This window comes from Acartia tonsa, chromosome 11 (genome assembly GCF_053477335.1).
Source record: "Acartia tonsa isolate MP-2025a chromosome 11, ASM5347733v1, whole genome shotgun sequence".
Classification (NCBI taxonomy): Eukaryota; Metazoa; Arthropoda; class Copepoda; order Calanoida; family Acartiidae; genus Acartia; species Acartia tonsa.
In genome coordinates this window covers 35,304,390-35,330,806 of record NC_137270.1, presented here as the reverse complement: position 1 = coordinate 35,330,806, position 26,417 = coordinate 35,304,390, and the positions used below count along the sequence as shown (strand labels likewise).

The 26,417-nt window shown below is 35.3% G+C and overlaps 1 protein-coding gene across 1 annotated transcript in view; it reads left to right on the top strand.

Annotated features, from left to right (window-relative positions):
- The window catches only part of Spt6 (transcription elongation factor Spt6), a 54,025-nt gene that overhangs the window by 13,417 nt on the left and 14,191 nt on the right, over positions 1-26,417 (top strand). The window contains exons 8-33 of the mRNA XM_080175685.1: positions 4,558-4,626; positions 5,038-5,096; positions 5,441-5,539; positions 6,449-6,614; positions 6,913-6,972; positions 7,477-7,545; positions 8,022-8,189; positions 8,434-8,526; positions 9,119-9,189; positions 9,993-10,101; positions 10,457-10,563; positions 10,815-10,971; positions 11,339-11,436; positions 11,803-12,139; positions 12,514-12,678; positions 13,228-13,270; positions 13,454-13,604; positions 14,333-14,453; positions 14,765-14,848; positions 15,120-15,242; positions 17,020-17,176; positions 18,232-18,353; positions 18,650-18,748; positions 19,132-19,230; positions 19,719-19,808; positions 20,448-20,602. Of these exons, the coding sequence (XP_080031811.1) occupies positions 4,558-4,626; positions 5,038-5,096; positions 5,441-5,539; positions 6,449-6,614; positions 6,913-6,972; positions 7,477-7,545; positions 8,022-8,189; positions 8,434-8,526; positions 9,119-9,189; positions 9,993-10,101; positions 10,457-10,563; positions 10,815-10,971; positions 11,339-11,436; positions 11,803-12,139; positions 12,514-12,678; positions 13,228-13,270; positions 13,454-13,604; positions 14,333-14,453; positions 14,765-14,848; positions 15,120-15,242; positions 17,020-17,176; positions 18,232-18,353; positions 18,650-18,748; positions 19,132-19,230; positions 19,719-19,808; positions 20,448-20,602 (3,071 nt within the window). The remainder of the gene's footprint in view (positions 1-4,557; positions 4,627-5,037; positions 5,097-5,440; positions 5,540-6,448; positions 6,615-6,912; positions 6,973-7,476; positions 7,546-8,021; positions 8,190-8,433; positions 8,527-9,118; positions 9,190-9,992; positions 10,102-10,456; positions 10,564-10,814; positions 10,972-11,338; positions 11,437-11,802; positions 12,140-12,513; positions 12,679-13,227; positions 13,271-13,453; positions 13,605-14,332; positions 14,454-14,764; positions 14,849-15,119; positions 15,243-17,019; positions 17,177-18,231; positions 18,354-18,649; positions 18,749-19,131; positions 19,231-19,718; positions 19,809-20,447; positions 20,603-26,417) is intronic.

Below are 26,417 nucleotides of genomic sequence, written 5' to 3'. Positions count from 1 at the left end.
TCTTTTTAGATGTTACATGTATATTTGAAAAAAAAAATAAAATTGGCGTCCAGGTTCAGGTGCTGCAGGCTATTTTCAGGTATATTTCCTATTTATTTGATTTCCCCCCTACTTTTTTTCTATTCTATATCTATTTAAACCTGGTAGTTATCATATTTATTGAAACTTTTTGATGGATCCCAGTGACCGCTGTTGGCCATTCATTCATTCATTGCCTTTTAGTTCTCGGCAGAACGTAGGCCATGCACAATGGTTCTCCAATCTTCCTTTTTTTGGGCACGTTTTGAGGCATTGCTGAAAGATGGAATTTTCTTTTCTTTCAGTTCACTTAAGAGTTCCCTCCTCCAGGTTGTTTTTGGTCTACCTGGTTTCCTCTTTCCTACGTGGGGGTTCCAAGTCAAGGCTTGATTGGTTATATCATCATGCCCTTTCCTTAGAGTGTGCCCCAGCCATCTCCATTTTCTCTGTTTTATTGTCAGTTTAATGTCTGACATATCACTGCGCTCTAGAAGCTCAGCATTTGTGATCTTATTTGGCCAAAAGATCTTGTGGATTCTCCTTAGACATTTATTGACATATGTCTGTAGCTTGGAGACCACTGTTGTGTTTAGGAACCAAGTTTCGGCCCCATACAGCAAAACAGAGAGAACATTTGACTTGAAAAGTCTTAACTTGGTTTTTATGGAGATGTTGTTGGAGTTCCAAATTTTGTTCAAGCTGGCAAAGGCTGTTCTAGATTTGTTAATTCTAGCTTTAACATCTGTTAAAGTGCCTCCAGCTTCATCAATTTTACTTCCAAGATACTCAAAACAATCTACATCCTCAAGAATTTGGTCTCCAATAGTAATTGGTTCTTGGGAATTTGCATTTAATCTGAGTATTTTGGTTTTAGGAACATTTATTTCAAGTCCAACTTCCTTGGAAGTTTCAGCTATCGTGTTAGTCCTTCTTTGCATTTGACTTCTATTGCTTGTTAACAAAGCGATATCATCTGCAAAGTCCAGATCTCCTAAATATTTGGGATTGCCAAATAGCTCCCAACGAATGCCATCATTGCTTTCACAGTTCTTCATGATCCAGTCAATGGCAAGGAGGAAAAGGAAGGGAGAGAGAAGGCATCCTTGTCTGACGCCTGTTACAATCTCAAAAAAGGTTGATAGTTTACCTTTATACATTACATTTCCACCTCCTTTATGATAGATAGCTTTAATGATATTGATTATCTTTTCTGGAATGCCATAGTGTCCGCAGATTTTCCAGAGAGATCTTCTGTCTAAAGAATCAAATGCTTTTTTGTAGTCAATGAAGTTTACAAAAAGCTCAGAGTTCCATTCCTTGGATTGCTCTATGATGATTCTTAGAGAGGTTATCTGATCAATAGTGGAACGGTTTGGTCTAAATCCAGCTTGATTAGGTCTTAGCTTTTCATTAACCTTCTTCTTTATTCTATTAAGAAGAATCTTACTAAGGATACGGCCAGGTACTGAAAGGAGCATTATCCCTCTGTAGTTTCCACATTGGGTCAAGTCTCCTTTTTTGGCTAGTATTGAGATATGTCCATTCTTCCAGTCCTCTGGGCATAACTCATCATTCCATATCTTTGTGATCAGAGGTAGGAATGCCTCAGCAGATGTATCTAGGTCTGCTTTTATGACCTCAGCTGGGATGTTATCAGGTCCAGCGGCCTTGTTATTTTTCAAACTTTTAATGGCCTCCTTGATTTCCAATAGATTTGGCGCTCGACAGTCAATGTCAAGTGCATCTGAGGGTGGAATCTCAGTTTCTTCCTCTGGAACTGGAAGATTCAGCAGTTCAGTGAAGTGCTCTGCCCATCTATTTAGAATATCTTCATCAGTTTTAAGGAGTGAACCGTCCTTGTCCCTGATGTGTGATCCTGATTTGTGTACTTTACCTGCAATGCTCTTAGTAATCTCATAGACATCTTTCATTCTATTTTGATTAAAAGCATTTTCTGCTTGCATAGCAAGGTTTTCCAAGTGTTCTTTTTTGTCAATTCTGACACTTCTTTGGATTTCCCTGCTGAGCATCTTATACAGGTCTTTATCTTCTGGAGAGTTTCTGGAGAGTGTCTTTTGTCTTACCTCTCTTCTTTGATCCATGAGATCAATGGATCTTTGAGTGATCCACGGCTTTTGGTTAGCCTTTTTAAAATCTAATTTTTCTTGGCTAGTATCATTATAAACTTTTTTGATACCTTGCCAAATATCTTCAACTCCATCATCCTCTTGAAGAGTCAACAACTCAAATCTGTTATTTAGAGTGAGCTTAAACTCTTGTAGCTTTTCAGAGTTTTGAAGGGTTGTTAAATTATACTTTTTCCTGGGGTTAGGCTTTGTGTCCTGCTTTTTAAATCTAAGCCGAACTTTAGAAGATAGAAGATAATGGTCTGAATTAACATCAGGTCCTCTTTCAACCCTGACATCAAGGAGAGAACCTTTAAAACGTCTAGATATACAGATGTGATCTATCTGATTAAAGGTTCTTTGATCTGGTGATCTCCAGGTGGCAGTATGAATCTTCTTGTGTTTAAAGATGGTTCCACCAATGACAAGTTTGTTTTCAGTACAAAAACTTACAAGTCTATCACCATTGTCATTTTCCTTGCCATTACTTAAGCCTAGGCCATATCTGCCCATGACTTCTTCTAAATTCTCATTATTACTCCCCACTTGAGCATTGAAATCACCTAGGAGCATGGTCAGGTCCTTTTCTTTATGACCATTCTTAAATACAGAGTCAAGCTGGTCATAAAATTCGTTTTTGACCTCTGTATCTGCTTGTTCTGTAGGAGCATATGCTACTATTATTCTCAGATTGATGTTTTTATCTGAGGATTTGAAGTAAGCCTCCATGATTCTTGGACCATGGGGTTGCCAACTGATCATGGCCTGCTCTGCTTGCTTGGTCAGCATAAGAGCCACCCCTTGGTTATGTCCTAGATCCTCATTCATATGGCCTGAGTAAAGTATTTTTAAGCCAGAATGATGTTTAAACTCTCCATTATTTGTCCACCTTGATTCGGTGATAGCCAGGATATCAACCTTGGCTTTAAGCATTTCTCGGCAAATGTTTTCTGTCTGGCCTGACTGAAACATTGTCCGAACATTCCAGGTGCAAATTTTTGCTGGTCTGCGGGAATTCAGAATCATCCGCCTGACTGGTCCTTTAGCGGTTTCCCAGCCAAACATCATATTGTTGTTTCCAACCTCTACTTCGTTCCCGAGCCCAAAGTTAAATTGGTCTTTACTTTGTGCAGATTGAACGTGAGCAGGTTTTTTCTAGGGAAGGATTGTTAGCCCCACCCAAACCCCCTGAACTGGGGGAAGTGACCAGAATTCAGTCTGGCATCTACCCTAGGACCTTTCCAGCACAGTAGGACTCTTCTGGTGTAGCTCCTAGGATCATTGATGCACGGTGCAGGATGGACGGCGTGCACGTAACTGGTCTCCCATCCCTGTCCAGAGTGGACCTGGAGGCCAGCAGCACCTGAACCTAGGGGCTGATTTAAATTTTTTCTTCAAAAATGTCAATAATACAAAAAAAGATGCATATTCTGTTTTAAAAGTTGACCTCTAACTCTTCAAATAAAAGAAATATTTTTTTACCTGTCCAGAGTGGACCTTGAGGCCAGCAGCACCTGAACCTGGAGGCCGATTTTAATTTTTTCTTCAAATATGTCAATAATATCAAAAAATATGCATATTCTGTTTTATAAGTTGACCTCTAACTCTTCAAATAAAAAACTTGTTTTTTTACCTGTCCAGAGTGGACCTGGATGCCTGCAGCACCTGAACCCGGAGGCCGATTTTAATTTTTTCTTCAAATATGTCAATAATATTAAAAAATATGCATATTCTGTTTTATAAGTTGACCTCTAACTCTTCAAATAAAAAACTTGTTTTTTTACCTGTCCAGAGTGGACCTGGAGGCCTGCAGCACTTGAACCTGGAGGCCGATTTTAATTTTTTCTTCAAAAATGTCAATAATATAAAAAAAGATGCATATTTTGTTTTATAAGTTGACCTCTAACTCTTCAAATAAAAAATTTGATTTTTACCTGTCCAGAGTTGACCTGGAGGCCTGCAGCACCTGAACCTGGAGGCCGATTTTAATTTTTTCTTCTTATATGTCAATAATATCCATAAAGATGCATATTTTGTTTAATAATTTGATCTCTAACTCTTCAAACAAAAATTTTAATTTTTTTTACCTGTCCAGAAACCACCTTCCAGCCTGCAGCACCTGAACCTGGAGACCTATCCAAAAAATGATTAAATATACGTGAAGTACTACCCAAAAGTAAACTTTTATCCCAAATAACCTATAGTCTCACATCAATACCTAGCCTAATAATCACGGATTACGCGAAAGTGGCAAAACTTCCCCCCCCCCCCCCCCCCTTAAATATGTAGTAAAATATGTTTTCAAATAGATAGCATAAAAAGTTAATTTCCCAATTATACTGAAAAAATCAGAAATTGATATTTTAAAAAGTTATAAGAAATTTTCAAAATTATGATTTGAATAAATTTTTAGGCAAGAAAGAAAAATATCCGAAGACTAATCCAAAAGATGCAAGACTATCAACAAGAAGTTATTTGCAAGGTAAAAAAAATATTTTCTAGGTTAATATAATAGTTATTTATCGCATCGTATTTTAGATATCTTCCCGTTGATATTAAAATGCAAAATTATAAGATTAAAACGAGTTTTTGTTAGCTCTGAGTGACCGAAGGCCTGGGCTAACAAAACTGGTATTCTATGATTTTTATTTTTATAGTCGTGGAAAATTTAGTTCGTGGAATAAGATCTATTCTTCAAGCGAAATAATTATAATATTATATTTTGGGGACAAATCATAAGGTCGTAAAATCTACTAAGTGACCCCCCCCCCCCCCACAACAGCTGAAAATCACGTAGAGGTTGTTGTTTAATTTCGTTGTTGGTATAAGCCCTATATATCTTAAAGCTGAGGAAATGTTTATATTACAATATTTAACATAGAGATTATTTTAGGATTTAGAGGCAGAGCTTCCAGAAGGATTCGTTCAGATTGGTCAAGAGGACTTTGACAGGTTAGGATGTTAATCATTTTTAAAGCGATCCTCTTCTACTCGAGGTTGTTGTCCATAAGTCTTTATAATCGTAAATTTATTCAAGTTTGTATAAATTTTAAATCTTTATGGAGACTCCTGTAATAAAAGATAAAATCAGAAAGTCGTTATGTTTATTTTAAACTTGTATATTATATATATTGCACATTTTTAATAACTTTACAGATATGCAGCTCTAAGAAGCTATTTTGCAGCAGGTAAAAAAGTTAATCTTGTGCAGAATATACACCCTTGCAGAGGTTTAAAAGGTTATTTGCTTTAAAAGTCGTCCTTGTAAGAAGTGCAATAATATTTTTATTTTGTAGACTGGATGTTGTAGAGACAGTAGAAGATTTAAGGGACGTGTATCAACATTTTCTGTTACATCATGGGAGAAATGTGGCAGATTGCCAAGAATATTTCAGGTTGGCTTCATTTTCAATAACAAAATATTTTTATCAGGGATCTAAAAGGCTAAGACAATGGCCGATAAATTGATGTACATCCCCAATGATGATACACAAAATTACCTCTTCAATAGATTAAAATGAGTGGTTGAAACGCTTGAACACACAACTTAATGATCCAACCAATCAAAATTCACTTAAGTCCCCAAAGTTGTTAGGCCAACGAATAAGAAAACTTTATATTAAACTTTGGGGACCAGTGTAATAATCAGTCCATTGTCCCCTCTCTAATTGGGTTTTTCTATTATGTAAAATGTTAGCTGAGAACTTTACATAGGTCTCGGTTACGGTATGGTTCTAGGCTGATCTGAGGCTGATAGGTTTATTTTTCTGTTATCCCTACCAATTAGAATAAAGTAAATATTTCCTAGATGCTAGGGGCGCAGCTACTTGAATTATTTATAAATGACGAGTGCGTGTGTAAAGTGTTATGCAATCAAGTTGTACGTCCTTTTCATTGTCAAATTTCTATTTTTATTTTAGTTATTTTATAACAACATACCGACAAACTGGTTCTATATTTTTACTTTGTCAGCAGTTTAAATAAGACTTGCATTTTATTTTAGTACTTAAATATTTTAGGTAATCAGATAGTAAAATGAGCACAAGTAACAAAAGCTTTTATATCACTAATACTAGCTTTGTTTATTTTACATACAATAAGATTTTATGGATCATATTCATAAAAGAAAACGAAGTAACGGGTTTCGTCGTATTATATTTTAGGGTTAGAAAAAGGGAGAAAAGCTACTGTGAAAATACGACGAAATCCGCTACTTTGTTTTCTTTCTGTAATCCGCTTTTTTTTTCGGTATACCTACCTATTTTGTCCCTATAAACTACATTTCAATGTTGTATTTATTTTAGAGCCAAATTAAAAGAAGAGAGGGCTGAACGTCGGTTAAAGAAGAAGCTCGGCAAAGAAAAGAAATATAAGACAATAAAAAGGAAAACTAAAAGAAAAGCTACCAAGACAGTTACTAAAACTGTTACAGAGCAAGTTACCAATGACGAAACTGGTGAAACTGAAGAGGTTAGTGTTGTTTAGAGGAGCTTTGCTATTACACTACCGATAAGTTGGTATAAATGAACTCAAAGTTCATTTGGAGCTAATTCTTAGCAAACCAAATTTATGACTAATTTTAATTATAAAGACTTCCTTTAAGGCCTACAATTCATACAAATACATAGCGTATATTTTAGTGTTACAAGTGTTTATTGCAAAAGGGAAAGCTTGTGCAGTTTTAAATTTTAATAATAAGTTGTGCTTATGATATGATACAAGTGCAGAAATTGCTATCATAGAGTTTAATAATCTTGTTATTTTAAAGGTTGAAAAGGAAGTTGAAGAAGAGGTTGAGACTGAAGTAGATACTGAAGTCGACGAAGAGGTAAGAATTATTTACTTTTATTCCTTTTAGTGTATAATATTTTGTATATTGGAAAATATTATGTTTGTCTGATCTATTGTGTGCAAAGACGATTTTAGAAGAAAAATAGTGAAAATTTTTGTTGTGTTAAAAGTGCAAAATTAAATACAAACATGGCAAAACATCATTAAATGCTTTAAAATGCATAAGTACCTAACTCTAACTGTTTACATTATTACAAGTTACCAACCCTTTTGCTAAATTTTTTTATCGATAAAGTATACTTTTTTATCAAAGCATTTGATGGTTTACAATCTTAATTCATTTCACGTTTCAAATTGTTGTGTCAAGACTATCGTAGATCTAAACCTTAAGGTATTTAATCATTTAGAATAATATAACAGAAACCAAGAATATTAACTAAAAAAATGTCTAACATAACTGCTTAACATCATTTACTCTCGTTCGTGCATAGTCCCCTTTTAGTTCCAAATCTCTTTAATGTATGAACTCCTTAATGTATAGGTTACTGATGACGAGGCCATGATGGAGGATGAAAATGAGGAAGATGAAGAAGATGACGAGGACGATCAGGTATTGTTATTTCCCAGTATGTCATCGAAACCGATTAATATCCGCAGAAATTAGAACCGGTTATCAGTCATACTGAAAAGTCATGTATAGCATTGTATTACAGACGATTTTCCACTAATATTAAGAGTCATGGAATTAATACCAAAAAAACTGGTTTTAATCTTATGATTTTACCTTTTTATATCCGCGGAAAGCTTTTTAATACTTAAATCTGTGTTCAAATCTTTATAGGCCCTGATGGGGGAAAATCGTTAAAAAGTTTTCCAGAAAATCCTCGATTTATTCTCCTTTACTAAAAGACCTCTATACTTTCTTTTATTATAACGAATAAAAAAAACGTTATTAAAAAACCTAATAGTGTAATAAACAGCCCAATATCCCCACTCTCCATGGTTAAATTGCAAAAAATGTTTCCGGTTAAATCTAGAATTTACATACATCTTTCTGTTCAATTCTTAATGAATCTATCTATTTAGGATTTGGACCAGGATGTGATCAAATACGCCCGGCGTAGTGACGCCTACAGTCTGGGTGTTAAGATGAAACTGTCCCGTATCACAAAAATGTTTGGTCTGTCCCCGGAACAATTTGGAGAGAATCTTCAGGAGAATTATGCTAAACACGAGATTCCAGAAGAAACACAGGTTTGAAATTATTTATGTCTTTGAAACCAATTAGCATTCAGTGGATTAGAACCGGTTCTCAGCTATATTTGAAAATCATGTATTATAGCAACGAATTACAAACAAACTTCTTTAAATATTACAATAAAATCATAAAATTAATAATAGCTTTGTCAGTCTGGCCTTCGGTCCTTCGGGTATAGCAAGACTGGTTTTAATCTTAAATTAATAATACGATGCTTTAAATAACTATTCTTTCTTCTAGGATTGGGAAGAAGTTGCTCAAGAGTTTTACTCTGAAAAGCTTCCTAACAAAGAGGCTGTGGCTGGAGCCGCTATTTATATGGTTGCTACACAGGGATATTTATATGCTCAACTTATCATTATTTTCTACTGCAAAAAAAAACGGTTCTAAACTGATGTTAGAAAATCCTGTTATTTTTTAATAGTTCCACCAGTTGTTCGCTTCAAGCCTGAAATGGTTTTAAAAGCACAACACATGTCATCCGTTTTCAAGACTTTTTTCTTTAAATAAACCTTAACCCCTTAAAGTGTAGACAGAAATTTCCACACAAAAAAAACTTTTGATTCCTTTAATTTAAGAACAGGGGTGTATATTCTACATGGGATCCCCTGCTCAGGGGGGGGGGGGAATAAAAAATAAGTGGTTGGAGGGGGGAAAAAATGAAAAAATTAAGAAAGCTGAGAAAAAAAATTTCCATTCCCCCCGCCTCCTTGGTGAAAAAAAAACTAAAAAATCTGTGGCAGGAGGGATAAAATAAATAAAATATAGAGTTCTTTAAATATTTTTCCATTTTCCCCCTACTTGGTGAGAAAAAACTAGGGGAAGAAAAGAAAAAAAAACTTTGTAGCAGGGGAAAAAAAATAAATCTTGTGCAGAATATACACCCCTGTTTAAGAAACGAGCAAATACCTATTTGTTTGAATAGCTTGCAAGAGAACCTATAGTGAGACAAACTGTCAGAGATGTTTTCCATGAACGTGCAACCATTACCATCAAGTATGTATTGTATATTGTCATTGCTACTCCCATCAGCATTTTATTATAATTTTAAATATTTGCTAGTCTTCTATATCTATCCTATCCTTATATAAAAGTAACAGGATGTCTAATGTCTATCTGGCTGTCCATCACATTGAAGCAGAAGCTTAAGTGTAGGTGTTTAATTCGGCCAACTACCTGTCCTAAATGGCAGAAACTCTTTTCTCGTATTCATTTGAATCCGGTGGATAGGAACCGGTTCTCATGAATACGAAAAAACTATGTCTAGCATCGTATTATATCCAGTTTTCTACGAATATAGAAATGTACAATCATAAGATTAAAACTAGTTTTTTTAGCCGGTGCCTTCGGCACCACGGGGCTAAAAAACTAGTTTTAATCTTATAATTGTACATTCTATATCCGCGGAAAGCCGTTTATAATACGATACGAGAAATAATTCTTATGCCAACAAATTGCTTTTTGTTCTTTTATAAAAATTTTATATTAGAAATCTCAAAACATGATTTTTGGTGGCGTTAGCTGTACTTGGCAGCTGCTAGCCGCGAAAGCCGGCAGTCGGCAGCTAAACGGTAGCCGATTTTTCTGAAGGAATTTTTTTCTCCTTACTTTAATATCCGGTAATTTGCCGGATATCCGGTGTTTGACGGATATCAGGACCAACCCTAGCAGGGACACGATCGTTTTAATATCACAGACGCTATTAGCAAATTTCAAAGACCCAGAGTTACACATAGCTCATGCCCCCGCTATTCTTTTACTTTAAGTTTAAAGTCCTAATAGACTCCATTATTTTTAAGGCCAACAGAGAAAGGTTTGAAGGAAATCGGCGAGGAGCATGAATTATTCACAATGAAGTACCTGCTTAATAAACCCTGCAGACAATTCAAACATGATGAATTCTTAAAGGTAACATTTTAGGCATAACTTGTTTAATTAACACTATCTCTAATTCGTTATCTTAAATAGAGGGTAATTTTTTCGCGTATATTCCTTAAATTTGTGTTTGAACAGTTTGACTTAATAAGCGCATACGACAGGAATATAAACCCATAAAAAACCCAATACTTTCTGTAATCATAATAACTAGGTAATACAAATTATTCTACCGAAAGAAACCAATACATTTCGTCTTCACAATGATAATTCAGGGGTGTACTGTACATTCTGAATATAAAAAGTTTTTCTTTCAGCACTATTATTAGTCCCTGCAAATGCGTATCATGCTTATTATTATTAACCTCATTGTCTAAAATTATTTTAGGTAATGCTTGGAGTAGAGAGTCACTTGATAGATATGAATTTGTCTGAGACCTTGAAAGGTAGCAATGAAGGCCATACCTACCTCCAGGAGGCTGTTGAGTTATTTAGGTATGTAAATATTATCAAGTACATTAATAAACATTTAAAGAACAAACTAAAAAAATATGTGGGAGGGGTGACAAAAAATAAGTAAAATAAAGAATACTGAAAACATTTTTCCCCACTCCTTGTAGAGAAAAAAAAGGGGGGGGGGGGTGAAATATTTTGCATCCAGGGGAAAAAAACTAATGTTGTGCAGAATATACACACAACTGAAAGCCTGAAAACGGTATTAATCTCATCAAATGTGTTTTATTTAGAGAGGATGGTTTCAGCAAGCGATCCAACGAGTGGAATGAGCTGAGAAAGAAGGCGGTAGAGTTGGCCCTCACCAAGATGCTCTTCCCGCAAATCCGCAAGGAGATGATCCATAAAATGCGCGGAGAAGCGATTGAGGGAATAAAATTGAAGTGTCAGGTATACCATGCATTTATTAGTATATCCAGAATAATAGTTTAAGTTAAAACCATCATAAGACTTAAATTTAAAATTCAAATAGTCTAAAACCATACTTACCAGGACGTATATGAAGCTTCTAAAAAATATTATTCTTGCCTCTTGGACAATTCTGATTAATACGAAGCTAAACATAGCTTTTTAGTATTGCTAGGAACAGGTTTTAGGTTCTTGAGCCAATTTTCACAATTCCAATAAAAAATTATGAAATATTATGAAAATAAATGGTGGAAAGAAATTCAATATAGGGTGGAAAATATAAACCTCTAAGTCGAATTTTTATGGATTTTCCATACTGGAATTGATTCTTACTCTCGTTATATTTCAGAGAACCTTATTTGACCAGATCAAGTGGGCGCCCTTCAGCGTGGACTGGAAGGAGGACGATTATGATGAAGATGACTGGGATTGGAGCGGTGGTTGCAGGTTCGTGACCATTTTAGTAATGTGGTTTACTCGGCTGTTATATGAGAATTCACCGTATCAATGGATGTTAATATTCGTGGGTATTATGAGAGGGGGAAAATTTTTGTCATTTTAGGTTGCTATTTCCCCTGTCTAATATTGGTCGGACCGTTCATCCAGTAGGAGGAGAGGGAATGGGGTAAAGGGTTTGCGAAGATATTTTAGCCCGCTACTTTATAAGAGAACATGAAAATCTGGTGTAAGACCTAAGTAATAATAAATCCATTGCTGTATCAACTCTTTTTCTATTCGTCTGTTTAGTTACGACTCTTTGGAAATAAAACTTAGTTTGGTTCAAACCTTGTAATATTACTGATTGTTTTTTAGAATTCTTGGTATTTCCTATTCCTCGGACCGCGATGAGGCCGGTTTCGCGGCTATGATTTCGGCCGAGGGCGAACTTAGCGATTACCTCAAGCTGCCAGAACTTATGACCAGCCGCAAAACATGGAACGAAAAGATGCGGATGAAAAAGGAGAAAGAAATCGAAATTTTGAACAATTTTATCCGCAACAAACGTCCGCACGGTATTGCCATCTGCTCAGATGACCGCAATGCCATCACTGTCCTGCGCGACTTTGAGGACTTGATCCACCAGATGACGGCTGAAGATAGCTCCTTTCCGCCTGTTCGTTGCATCCTGGTGGATAATAATCTAGCACAGGTCAGTAACTCATGGAGGAAGGGAGAAGAAATAAGACTTTAAATTACGCTGGTACCCAAAGTTTTATTACCACGTTATCTTATTCGTGGGCACAAAAAGTTTGGGTATTTCAATTGAATTTCATTGTTTGCTTTCAATTTTTTTTCCAATAAATTATTTAATCTACTTAATTTATCATTTTGTTTATAATCATTATAGACGTATATCAATTTATCATCCATTGTCTTATCTTTTCCCTTATAATTTACTGAGTTCTGTTAATTGCAATTCAATAAAATCCTCTATTTTTCATGAATAGCTTAGTATTTACTTTACGAGCCTTAACCCGTGAATTAAAATCATGATAATTGGATCAACAAATATTACAATTATAGGTTTACGCCAATACAAACAAATCCAACATGGATTTCCGCGACCATCCGCCAGTGTTGAAACAGGCCATCTCAGTTGGTCGGCGGCTGCAGGATCCTCTCGTGGAGTTCAGCCAGCTGTGCAATTCAGAAAATGACATTCTCTGTCTACGGTATCATCCACATCAGGTAGCATTTTAAATCAGAGAGGGAGGAGACATTGTCTGTTTATTACACTTGTTCCCAAAGTTTTATATTAACGTTTTCTTATTCGTTGGCCTACAACGCTAATTATAGAATAGCTTTTAAAATTGTTTAACTTTCTTCAAGGTATGGATGTAAAATACTAAGATTTGTGTGACCATTTAACCCTTTAAAAGAAAAATAATACTTTATTTAGTTACTAGCGGCTACGCCCCCTAGAGGCCTCTAGTGGCACTTTAAATGTTTTTGTTTGTTAAAGTCTCTACGATAATTCTTTATGTTACGTTGAAGTCTCCCAAATATTAAGAAAATTTTTAATTTTTGTCATTTCTCTTGGTAGGGTGGTGGTACCCTCCCCCAAAATAGTTAAAAACCTTCCCGGGACATATGAGAATCTACCCTGTTAAGGAGAACCCGATCGAATCAGCGGTTAGCGAGATCCTTCGGTACACACAGACAAACAGACAAACATCCTGTTACTTTAGTATAAGGATAAATTTTAATCATTACATTGTGATTGATTTTTTATTTTAGGAGGTATTAGGGGACGAAGCACTTTTAGCAACACTAAACCAGGAAATTATACATTTATTTTAAAATTGCCACTGAAAATGTATCTACATCAAGTATTGAAAAATAAACATGAATCCAAAAATGGTTTATTTCCCTTGATAAAAATAAAAAGCCTTGATTAACCCCAGAGTCTTGTATTCAAACTGTATGTAAAATTGCTGAAATAATGTATACTTCTCGCACCAGGTGTTTATCAACATAGTAAACAAAGTTGGTGTTGACATAAACGAGTGTGTTGCCCACCCCCACACCTCAAATTTGGTCCAGTTTATTGGTGGGTTGGGTCCCAGGAAGGGGGCCAGCCTCCTTAAAACCCTTCGCTCAATGTCAAACCCTAGGTAAGGAACCCTCTATAGTTTACTTTTTAAAAACTTGCGGTTGAGAATAGAACCTTTCACTCCTTATTTTAAAATAAATTAAAAAGATGAGTTGGGAGGGCGAGGGGGGGGGGGCCGGGGGGGTAGAAGGTACTTTGAGGGAAAGTACAAAAATATATAAAACGCAGTAGAGTAGCTTATTAATAAGCAATCGTGACTGTCTCTTCATGTAAAACAAGCCATTAAATTGATTTCTCGTATTCATTCGAATCCGGTGGATAGGAACCGGTTCTCATCCATACGAAAAAACTATGTCTAGCATCGTATTATATCCAGCTTTCTACGAACATAAAAATGTACAATCAAAAGATTAAAACCAGTTTTTTTAGCCGGTGCCTTCGGCACCTCGGGGCTAAAAAAACTAGTTTTATTCTTATAATTGTACATTCTATATCCGCGGAAAGCCGTTTATAATACGATGCGAGAAATAACTATTATATCTTATCCCTTCTAAAAGCTACTTTTTGTTGAACAAAATCAAGATTGTTTTACTCTAGATGATTATAATATAAGGCAATTGTTCATGAATTTAGTATTAAGCTAACAATAAAATGTTATACAGAGATTATACTGTTTTTTTAAAGTTATGTGGCCGGTCATCTATTATTTACAGTAAAAGTAGAATGTGTAAATTAACCTTATAAAATGTAGTTTCTTTGTTACCTTTTATAAATTGAAAATAATTGTAGGTTGGAAAATCGTCAGCAGCTCGTAACCAGCTGTCACATGGGTCCCAAGGTTTTCATCAACTGTGCTGGTTTTGTCAAGATTGACACCACTGCACTCGGAGATTCTGAACAGTATATTGAGGTATTTTTTGTGGATTTTTTAACTGCAATTCACGTTTCCACAACCTAAATCATTGCCTTGAAGTACTTTATTACTCTTTAAAATTAGTCATTTTTGTAGCAGTTTTTTTTTTATAGTATTGTATATCATACGTCAGACTGTTGTCTTAAACAAAACTGACTTTTTTTCTAAGATTCTTTAAACCTAAGAAACAACAAAGTTTGTTATATAACATTAGGCGAAAATATATTACATGGTTTGTTATGTTTATTAAGCTACTTTTGGATTTGATTGATCTTGATAATATTTTAGTAAATTATTTTGTTTTGTAGGTTTTGGACGGATCCAGAATTCACAATGAAGCCTACGAATGGGCAAGAAAAATGGCTGTGGACGCTTTGGAATATGATGATGAGGTATAAATATATAGATAGCTAAGATAGCAGAGAATGAGTGGACAATAGGCTGCGTAATAAAATAGTCCCCAAAGTTTTATAATAACGTTTTCTTATTGGTTTTCTTAACAACTTTTGGGACTTTTATTGAAATTTGAGGGTTCATAAAGTTGCGTGTCCAAACGTTTCGACCACTAATTGTAATCTGTAGAAGAGGTAATTTAGTGCATTATCATTGGGGGTGTAAATTGTCTTATCCCTTAATATCCCTGATAACATTTAACGTATTAAGGAGGATGAGGGTAACCCGGCCTCTGCTGTGGAGGATATCCTGCGTCAACCTGAGAAACTGGAAGAGTTGAACCTGGACGCTTTTGCTGAAGAGCTGGAGAGACAGGGCTTCGGTAACAAACAGGTAATTTTAATGTTGTTATTTATCTCGAAAGGGATTTATATCTGGTGGATTATAACCGGTTCTCAGCCAGACTGAAAAATCATGTACAGCATCGAATTATAGGCAATTGTCCAGGAAAATTAAAATAAAAATCATAAATTAGTACCAGTTTTGTCAGGGGAAAATTGTCGTCAATGTGTTAACATTAAACTCATTTATTGGTCAGTTCGTTTATCCAGTAGGAGTGAAGATAATGAGAGATAATGGAGTAAAGGGGGTATCGATGTTTTAGCCCGCTGCGAGTTTCACTTAATTAGAGATCATGAAGTTTCAATTTATCATCCATTAATAGAAACTATTATACCTCCTACGTTTCTGACTCTTAAACTTAAGTTCTGTTCGTTTTTCCATTAAAAGGAGGATGTGCTTAAGGACCATTTGGGCAGGGGGGGGGTTTACTCGAGAACCCTTAGAGCTAGAGGGAGCTAATTTTGGATTTAAGCTCTATGGGGCCAAAGTTACTTTTAAAATTATCGTCGACCCCCCACCCCCCCAAAAAAAATTTTTTTTGGGGGGGGGGTAAAATTTTTTTTATTGCATTTCTCGCCGAATTAGGCAATTTGGAATCATTTGAGACCATGTTATTTTTTCCAAAAATTTTTCGCCTTACAAGCAACCCTGCTAAGGTATATCTTAAATACAGTATGCTACTCTCTTAGTTTTAAAGATAATTGGATGAAATCTTTTTGATTGTGTCACTAATTACCCCAAGTTTTGGTATCTTTAAAAAAAAAAACGGCGGCGGGACCGCCGCTCCCGCCGTCCGCCGCCGTTTTCCGCCGCCACCAAAAAAGAAATTTTTTATTGCATTTCTCGCCGAATTAGGCAATTTGGAATCATTTGAGACCATGTTTTTTTTTCAAAAATTTTTCCCCTAACAAGCAACCCTGCGGGGGGGACTTTTTTTCAAATTCTCGTTTATGAAGGTATATCTTAAATACAGTATGCTACTCTCTTAGTTTTAGAGATAATTGGATGAAATCTTTTGGGCTGGGTCACTAATTACCCCAACTATTGGTATCTTTAAAAAAAAACGGCGGCGGGACCGCCGCTCCCGCCGCCTTTTCCGCCGCCACCAAAATTTTTTTTTTATTATATTTCTCGCCGAATTAGGCAATTTGGAATCATTTGAGTTCATGTTATTTTTTTCAAAAATTTTTCCCCTTACAACCAACCCTGTTAAAGATACCAAAACTTGGGGAAATTAGTGACACAATCAAAAAGATTTCATCCAATTATCTTTAAAACTAAGAGAGTAGCATACTGTATTTAAGATATACCTTCATAAACGAGAATTTGAAAAAAATGACTAAGTCCCCCCGCAGGGTTGCTTGTAAGGCGAAAATTTTTTGAAAAAAATAACATGGTCTCAAATGATTCCAAATTGCCTAATTCGGCGAGAAATGCAATAAAAAAAATTTTTACCCCCCCCAAAAAAAAAATTTTTTTTGGGGGGGGGGTGTTTGGTCGACGATAATTTTAAAAGTAACTTTGGCCCCATAGAAGCTTAAATCCAAAATTAGCTCCCTCTAGCTCTAAGGGTTCTCGAGTAAACCCCCCCCCCCCCTGCCCAAATGGTCCTTTAGCACATCCTCCTTTATAATGTGTTTTTGGATAAGAATATTAATTTTTATTAGTTTATATCTATGTATAGTTTCTTGATAATATTTTACTGCAATAATAACACAAATATCTATCTTGTAAAAATTGTCCATATCACTGACTTAATATTATTTAGATCACATTGTACGATATCAGAGACGAGTTGAACCATATGTACGGGGAGAAGAGAGAGCCGTATAATGGTCCCAATGAGGAGGACATCTTTGATATGACAAACAAGGAGACACCAGAGACATTCTATGTTGGTAAACTTATGCAGGCCCGCGTCACAGGTTAGATTTTTATATAAACAGCTTTCCGCGGATATAAAAAAGTAAAAGATTAAAAGTTATAAGATTAAAACCAGTATTGTTAGCCCAGAGATGCCGAAGGCACGGGCTTTAAAAAACTAGGTTTATAATGTTATGTTTGTACATTTTTATATTCGTAGAAAACTGAATACGATACGATACATTTTTTTAGTGTGACTGAGAACCGGATTTTAATCGGTTTCGAAGCCATACTGGAAAACTCATTACATTTATTTGTTATTATATACTGGGGGACAAGACGGTTATCTACCATCCCAAGGTTAAATGACCACTTGCTTGCACGGTCCCCTATGTCTAAATTGTTGTGAATGAGCAAAGAATTACCCCCTATGATAACCAGGGTGTCGGAGCCGTATGATTTTAATGCGGCTCCGGCTCCTACCTTAAAATTAATATATCAATTTTTTTTCATTATTGAATTTGATAAAATAAAATAAATAATATAAAATATTTTGCTTTTATTTGATTAAAGCTATATAAAAGTAGAAGAATGTGTGTCTATTTGTTAAGTAACAATAGTTTTTCAGTTTATTATATGGAAATAGACCGTTGCCAAATTATAATATTACTTTAAAAAATCATTTTTAGCTAGTCCGGAGCCGGAGCCGTTTTTAACGAAAAATACGGATCCGGCTCCGGCTCCACCAAAAATGTTGCGGCTCCGGATCCAGAACCCAAACCCTGATAACTAATGACGTCACAGAAGCATATTTTATTCGAACGTCTGTCGACGTTTATTCCTTGTGCTAAAATTACAAGCTTTTTAACCTTCCATCGCAACGATAGATTATATTATAACATGGAACAGAACACATATTCCCCAAATATATTTTAAAACATATTGATTGTGTTGCAAAATTTTATAAGAAATAATGGAACTACATTTTTGTTAATCATAATTGGATGTTAGCATCAATTTATCCTTAATTGTCTTATCCCTTAGAGTTCTAAATAAAGGTTTTTAATACTATAAGAAATATCAATGCAATCCGAATTAAAAAATAATGTTTGTTTAGGTTTCTTTTACATCCAGCCCAAGCCCGAGGAGATGGACAGTGCGCAGCCCCAGAGGAATGATCAAACTGGAATGTTTGTGTGCCAGTTCTGCGGGAGAGACGACTTCCCTGAGCTTACTGAGGTAAGCTGTTGTTATGTGGGGGTATATTATGCAAGGAATCCCATGCTAAAAGGGAGGGGGGAAGAAAAATTATTAAAGATCTAGAAAAATAAGTGGGAGGGGTAAAAATTAATAAAATAAAGAGTACTCTTAGGAAAAAAATAAAAAACAAATCAGTTGTTAGCGATATCTTAACGGATAAAGAAAAAGAGTTAGTTCTTCATATGATAGGATAAGATGCGGAATCTGTTTTGATGTCTTTAGTCAATGTCATAGTAGCAAAAAACTCCTAAAGTTAATTGCTGTTATTTGCCTAGGTGTGGAATCATTTTGACGCTGAGAATGATTGTCCTGGAAAATGTATGGGTGTCAAGGTTGTTCTAGAAAATGGCATTCCCGGATTTATCAGTATACAGGTAAAATTTTATTTCCTTTTTTTTTGAAAATAAATCTTCTATTTTGTCTGGGTTTATTGATGAAAACAATAAAAATACTGACCATACTGCACTACACATGTTATTAATTTCTTAAATACTTTATAGTTGTGGACTCTGGAGCCGATACTAAAATATTTCTAACTTTTGAACTCTATCTTTTATAGTTTATGAGAACATCTCGTTTTGTTTAGTAACTTCGAAGATCGAACCTTGCTTTATTATGAAGTAATTGCGCTACTAAAACAATATATTTATTGAATTAGGCTGTGAGATTTCAAACTGGTCTTAAGATAACTTGAAACATTAACTTAACAATTAAAGAATGTTGTTTTATTGTAAACTAACTGTTTTTCAATGTTCAGGAATTATCAGACACGCCAGTGTTGCGTCCAGAGGACAGAGTCAAGGTCAACCAAAACATTCATGTCCGTATCACCAAGATCTTGCCAGAGAAAAGCAGGAAAAGTCAACAATAATGACCATTATTATTTATTTGCGGATTTATTGGTTTTAAAGGATAAAACCACCTTATTTGGATCCAAATATTTTGGTACTTTTATTTAATCTTGATTGTATGGTTCAAACTAACAGTCTTCAATCTTTGCAACACAAAATTTTAATGCACAGATGGGGTTTATCATCATTGTGAATTACATAAGCTTATTGTCTTATCACTTAACATCCCTGAAGTGCAAGTAGGACAAGTGATTAATAGAGCGTTTACAACAAGGGAGGAACATTGGGTTGTTTATTACACTAATCTCAAAAGTTTCATAATTTATTTCTTATTCACCGGCTTAATAACGTTGGTGACTCCCTATTGAATTTTGATTGTATGTTTCATTAAGTTGAGTGTCCAAACGTTTCAACCTCAAATTGTAAATCCCTTTGATCCCTGCTTTAGAACACTTGAAGTTTGTATTGGTCATCATTGTGAACTGTGTGTAGGGTAAACTGTACAAGTAGAACCTCAGCACTCAGAGACGAGAATGAAGACTTTCAAAGACAAAAGGATGATTTCTATGACACACATGCTGCCGTAAGTATTTTATAATAGCAGCGTTTCTACATTCTTAAAATGGATTGTCCGTCAGTCATTTCTTACGTATAGCTACTAACGTTTATTTATGTATATTTGAATCAAAACCTGGCATGATCTATGATCATTCCTGTAAGAATTGAGTGCAAGCGTAGCGACTTTGTAAAAATTACCAGAAAGTCTAAATGTCTTTTTTAAGTATGATTTTTTTTTACATTTTAAAAACCAATAGGTATTATTTATGATAAAATAAACCTATTCACTTAAATTTTGGAATAAATGTTCCTATGACCATTAGGTATAATATTATAAGGGAAACGTCCCTACAATCAAGCCTTAATATGTAAATAAGCATTATCCATTCTTAAAGCATCCATTTTTTTCAGTTTATTTAGAAATATCTGCACTGCACAATTAAGAAATTAACAGTTTTTCCATTTTTTCCCTCTCCTTGGAGAGGGGGGGGGGGGAACAAGAAAAATATGTGGGGGGAATGAATAAATAAAGGATACTGTAAACATTTTTCCCCCTCCTTGGGGGAAAAAACTAGGGGGGGGGGGGGGCAATATATTGCAGCCGAAGAAAAAGAATAAATCTTATGCAGAATATACTCCCTTGAAATTATTTAAAATTTTGCAGAAGAAAGACAGAGATAAGTTCGCCCAGAAGACTAAGCAGCAACAGGGTACACAGTACATCAAGAGAGTCATAGTACACCCACACTTCCATAATATCAGCTATAAAGAGGCAGAGAAACTGCTTAGGGAACAGGATCAAGGAGATGTTATTATCAGGTACAATATTCAGACTGGCCAGAGTGTACGTTTTGTACGTTTTGTACGTTACGCATCGAATCTGTGTACGTTCTGGACGTTATTTTGATATGTGTACGTAACGTATTTTGAAATTTGTATTTTTGTACGTTTTACGTTTTTTTTTTAATAATAAGAATCAAATATTAGCAGAAAAGTAATTTGTATGTTTTTTACGAAAATTTTAACAAAAACTATAGGTGTATTATAAAAAATAAATTCAATAATATCTTAAATTTTCATAGAACAAAAATATGTAGGTAAAATATGTGATATATGTATGTTTTTAGAACTTATAGTTTAAATTTATGGATTTGAAATATGTGTTTTATAGATATAGTTTAAAGAATTGAACAGAAAATGATATGCAGTTGACTAATTTCAAGTCTAAATGCACTTTGTGCAACTAACCTGTAATAGATTTTACAATAATTTTTTTCAAATTCTTTATATATCTACTTAGGTAAATTTTCCGAGATATCATATGGTGTTCAGTTTAGGATTAAGAAGTCTTATTTTTTGGTATCTTCAGTTTTTAAAGAATAAGAATCAAATATAAGTATAAAAGTATTTGTATTTGTATAAAAAGTATTACGAAAATAGTATATTATCTATAATACAAAGTAGAATGATGTCTGTCTGTCTGTTTGTCCGTCTGTCTTTTAGAAGCTTAAGATCTCAGTTACCACTGAACCTATTAGGTTCTACTCTTCAGGGAATATTTTTAAGCTATTTTCTTGGGGGGTGGGACACTTAAAGCTTTTTACTTACTACTAGGATTAGCGGCTTCGCCCCTATCCTCTAGAGGATTTGTTCCCTCCTTCATAGGATCGTTTGTTCATAATTAGTAAAAAAAACGAAAAAAAGATATTGTGATGATTTTTTTTCATTTAGGCCCCACCCAGCTTATTTGCATTAGTTTACAAAAATAAATTAAGGGGTGGTTGTTTTCTTGGGGGGTTGGGTTTTCCGCACTCGAAGAAAATAGCCTAAAGCCACCACAGGACCAGTAGATATATTCCCTGAAGAGTAGAACCGAATCTGTTCAGCTATTACCAAGATCTTAAGCTTCAGACAGACAGACATTGTTTTACTTTGTATTAAAGACTAGTATTTTCTGAGATCTTTAGCATTAGACAAAATAACCCTATATCCTATTACTAGCGGCTGCGCCCCTAGCATCTAGGGGCTATATATTCAAAGAAATATGAAATGTCAGAAAAATAGCCTAAAACCATACCCAGACTTATTTCTAAAAACGAATAGCCTAAAACCATCTCAGGGTATGTAAGAAGCTTTACTGTAAAGGAGAACCATATCGGTTCAGCGGTTAGCTAGATCTTTCGTTACAGACAAAAAAGCATAAAACACTTTATATATTAGGATATGTATAATCCTCTAAATCCTTTTTTTTTCTGTAGCGAAGAATCTCGTTAACTGCTGAACCGACATGATCTGGGAGAGGTTGTAGGCTATTTTCTCTGTCCTTCCATATCCCTTCGAGAACCTGTATTCAAAATGGTAGAAAAATAGCCTAAAACCATCTTGGTAACTGAGTGAAGTTTCCCTGAAATTGAAATCAATCGGTTCAGAAGTAATGAAAATCTTAAGCATCAAACAAAAAACTTACTACTTTATATAATAGGATATACTTAGTACGTAATAACAGGATGTATGTCTGTCTAATTGTTTGTTTGTACCGAAGGCTCTCTCTCAACCGATATGGTTCTCCTTTACAGGGTAGCTTCTTATAGGTTCTGGGAGAGGGTACAACCACCCTCCCAAGAGAAATCACTCTTAGAAAAAAAAACCACCCTTCCCCTATTTTTTCTTTCTTTTTAAAATTGAAAACAGAAATGGGGGTGGTCTAATCCACCCCCCCCCCTTCTCACTAGAAAAATTATTAAGGTGAGCAGGGTTACCGGCCGCATTTCGTCCCTTTACAAGGACAAGTGCGCAGAAGTCACTGGGTTACGGGTGGAGGTAGAGACCATGAAGCTCCAACTTGACTTGCTCCGTGAACAGCAAGAAGGAGAAAGTGCATTAGAAGTCAATAAGTTAAAATTAGAGGTAAAGAGGTTGCGTGAGAATGAGAGATGGCAGGATGCTTCGTATGACCGACTGTTCAAGGTCAAGGATGCGCTTTATCACGACAAGCTCAGCCTGGAGGAGGAGTTAGAAAATCTCAAGCTTTCTAAGAAAGAAAGGAGGCAAAAGAAGAAGGACAAGAAGAGGAAGTAAGAGTAGTATTAGAGAATATACTATTGCAGGTCTCCTGTTGTGTTGGCCCAAGTCCCACTCTTCCCTTCTACTGTGAACAAAGAATCTTATTTTATTGTCATAGTTATGTTGCTGATTTATTAGTAATAATATGAATCTATTAATATGTACCCAATAAAATAAGTTCACATTTTAATCTGTGTATTTTATATTTTCATATATAAAGAATCCTATGAGGTTTTAAATATGTTTCTACAATTGTTTCAGTATACTTACAATGCCTAGAATATGTCAGGGTTTATGCAGTGCAGCTGCTCTATGATCAATTAGGTACGAACATTTCCAAATAGACCACTTTTGTGGTAATTAACAATAGTAGCAGAGCTACAAATTGAAAAAGTAAGAATTTTCAAGAAAGATCTACGGATACCATAGACTTCCACAATGCATAAACTCTGAACATTAGGCTATTTATTCTCAAATGTATAAACCCGTAGAGGTTGGTGTAATTTTTTCAAAAGAAGTACTGAAACAAGGAAAATGTTAGGCCCGTAGCTGGCTGGTGATATAATTATTCGATGTTAGAATAATATTGTAAGCTCGTAGCAGCTGATATTGATACTTAGATTAGGCTCGTAGTAGCCGGTGTATTTCCAAAAATTATATAATAAACTCAATTTACAATTTAATATTTCATGTTTACCAAACAAACTAGTACATAATAATAAAGAAAATAATTTATTGTGTGTTATTTATTCCGTTCGATAACCAAACAAGATCAAATATTATCCAAAGTAGCGAAATACAAGGAAAATTATTTCTAGAAGTAGCGCTATAAAAGCTTTAATTCTTTCCAAACATCAAAGCTTAAGTTAATGGGTAGGACAAATCCTAAACACATTAAAGAAAAGAATAGTTCCCAAAACGCCACATTTCGACTTAAATTTAAATACCAAAAATCCACGAAAGCAAGCGAAGTTTACAAATTTCATAAAAATAGTATTTCCAAAAATCACGAAACCTCATCGGATTCCACAAAAATGGCAGAAGTGAGGGTCACAACGGAAGCCCCAAAGCTTTCGGATTATTCGCTTTATTCGGATTACAAAGACAATGTGGTATTATGGAACATGATCACAGATATACCCAAAACTAAAAGGGGAGCAATTCTTTTAGCCGGCATTAAAAATGATCACCCCAGTTTTGGTGTGAATATACAAAGGCAACTTTTTCAAAAATATAGGCCCGAAGAAATAGGAACTGCAGATGACGCTGTGGATAAGATATTAGAATTCTTAGACGGACACATTGGCAAACCTTCCAAGCATTTAAAATTTCAATGTCTAAGGGAAATAGTAGAATATAAGAGAGAAGCTGGTAAAGAATTTTCAGAATATGCAAAACACTTTGAATACCTAGTTTCCAAAGCTGAAAATGCAGGGTTGACAACATTATCAAGCGATATAAAAGCAGGATTCCTTATGAATAATGCTAATCTTTCTGCACAACAAATAGAATTGCTAAACTCAGTAGTAGATTTGTCTGATGACAAAAAACTCTATGAAAATGTCAAGAATAAAATGTTTGATATGCTGACAAATGTCTTTGGTCTAAAAACCGAAAACAACTCGGATAAACTTTCAGATGCTTTCATGGCACAACATGAAGAAGCCTTCGTGGCATGGTCAAAGAGAAAAACTTTCCAAAATAATAGAAATAGGAACTATCGCCCTAACAATAGTAATCGCACAAACGGGGCAAACAATAGTAACAATTACCAAAATAACCAAGCACAAAACTCTCATGACCAAGGGGACAAAACAAACCCTAAAGACGCTAGGGGGCGCATTTTACAATGCAGGGGGTGTTTATCTATCAAACATTTACAAAGAGAATGTCCCTATAATATCAAAAAAGACGGACAGAGACAGGACAGATACAGACAAGCGTTCGTTATAGAAGGACAAACGTCCGACACGGAAGACGACATTCCGGAACATATTCTCAAAGAAATTGAGGAAGCAGAGAGTAAGGACAAGGAAAATGCGGAAAATAACCAAAAACACATCTTTTTCACCTCAGATAAAGATGAATTATCAAAATTCACGGCAGAAACTTTAAATGCCGCCGCTCTTGACACTTGCTGCTCAAGCAGTGTCACAGGAATGAAATGGTTACAAATTTTTATGAAAGCAATTCCCAAACACCTAAAACATTTGCTGTCAGGTCCACACCACAGCAGAACTTCATTTACATTTGGTAACCAACAATCTCTGACGTCACTAGGTATATACAAAATACCAGTCATAATAAACAATGAGATCCATGAATTAGACGTGGATGTCATTGATAGTGACATTCCCTTGCTCATGTCCAAAGAGCATATGAAAAAGCTGGGAATAGCAATCAATCTAATTGATGACACAGCTACAGCAAAGGGTAAACCAATAAAACTACACACAACTAGCGCAGGACATTACATAATTAACCTGCTAGGACAAGATGACCAAGAAGATTCCATGGTCATGGAACATGTCATGCTCATAGACCTAGAGCAAGCCTCTATAAGAGAGCAATACAAAATGCTGGAGAAGCTCCATAGACAATTTGGTCATGGAAGCAAATCCAAATTTGTTGACCTTCTCAAAGGAGCAGAAAAATGGAGGGACCATTTTGATGAAATGATAGATAAAATCATTGATGGCTGTGAAGGTTGTATTTTCAAAAAACGACTGCCAGACAAACCATCAGTAGCCTTACCAATGGCAAATGATTTTAACAAGTGCATAGCCATGGATTTGAAAATATGGAAAGGAATACCCATACTGTACATGATTGACTGTTTCACAAGATTCACAGTAGGCACTGTATTAAAGTCTAAAACACCTGAGGAAGTAGTAAAAGCTTTCATGACTCATTGGGTAAGATATTTTCAAAAACCAAAAGAAATCATTACAGATCAAGGACTAGAGTTCACAGGATCTGTCATGATGGAGGCAATGAGTAAACTTGACATAATTATACATACTACTGCAGCATATAGTCCTTGGAGTAACGGATTGTGTGAAAGGAATCATGCCTTAGTAGACAGTATTCTGGCAAGAGTACTGGTGGACTTTCCAAACATGGACCTGGAGACCGCTGTCGCATGGTCTTGCATAGCCAAAAACTCTTTGTCCACTGTATATGGATTCTCACCTTTTCAACTTGTTTATGGCAGACAACCTAACTTACCAAACATCATTGATGAACCTCCCACTGCCATGGAGATCAAAACAAACAGCAAAGCTTTGGAAGATCAACTCAAAGCAATGCATGAATGCAGAGCAGCTTTCATCAAATCACAAAACTGTGAGAAGCTGAAACAAGCATTAAGGTCAAAGATTCGCACTGCACAACATGTATACAATCATGGTGACTATGTATACTACAGAAGAGAAAAGGATGATAAATGGCTAGGTCCTGGTAAAGTACTATACCAAGACGGGAAAGTCATATGTGTCAGACATGGAAAGTACTTTGGTCAAGTACATGCAAACAGATTACACCCAGTCAAAGCTGAACTGGCAGAAAAGAT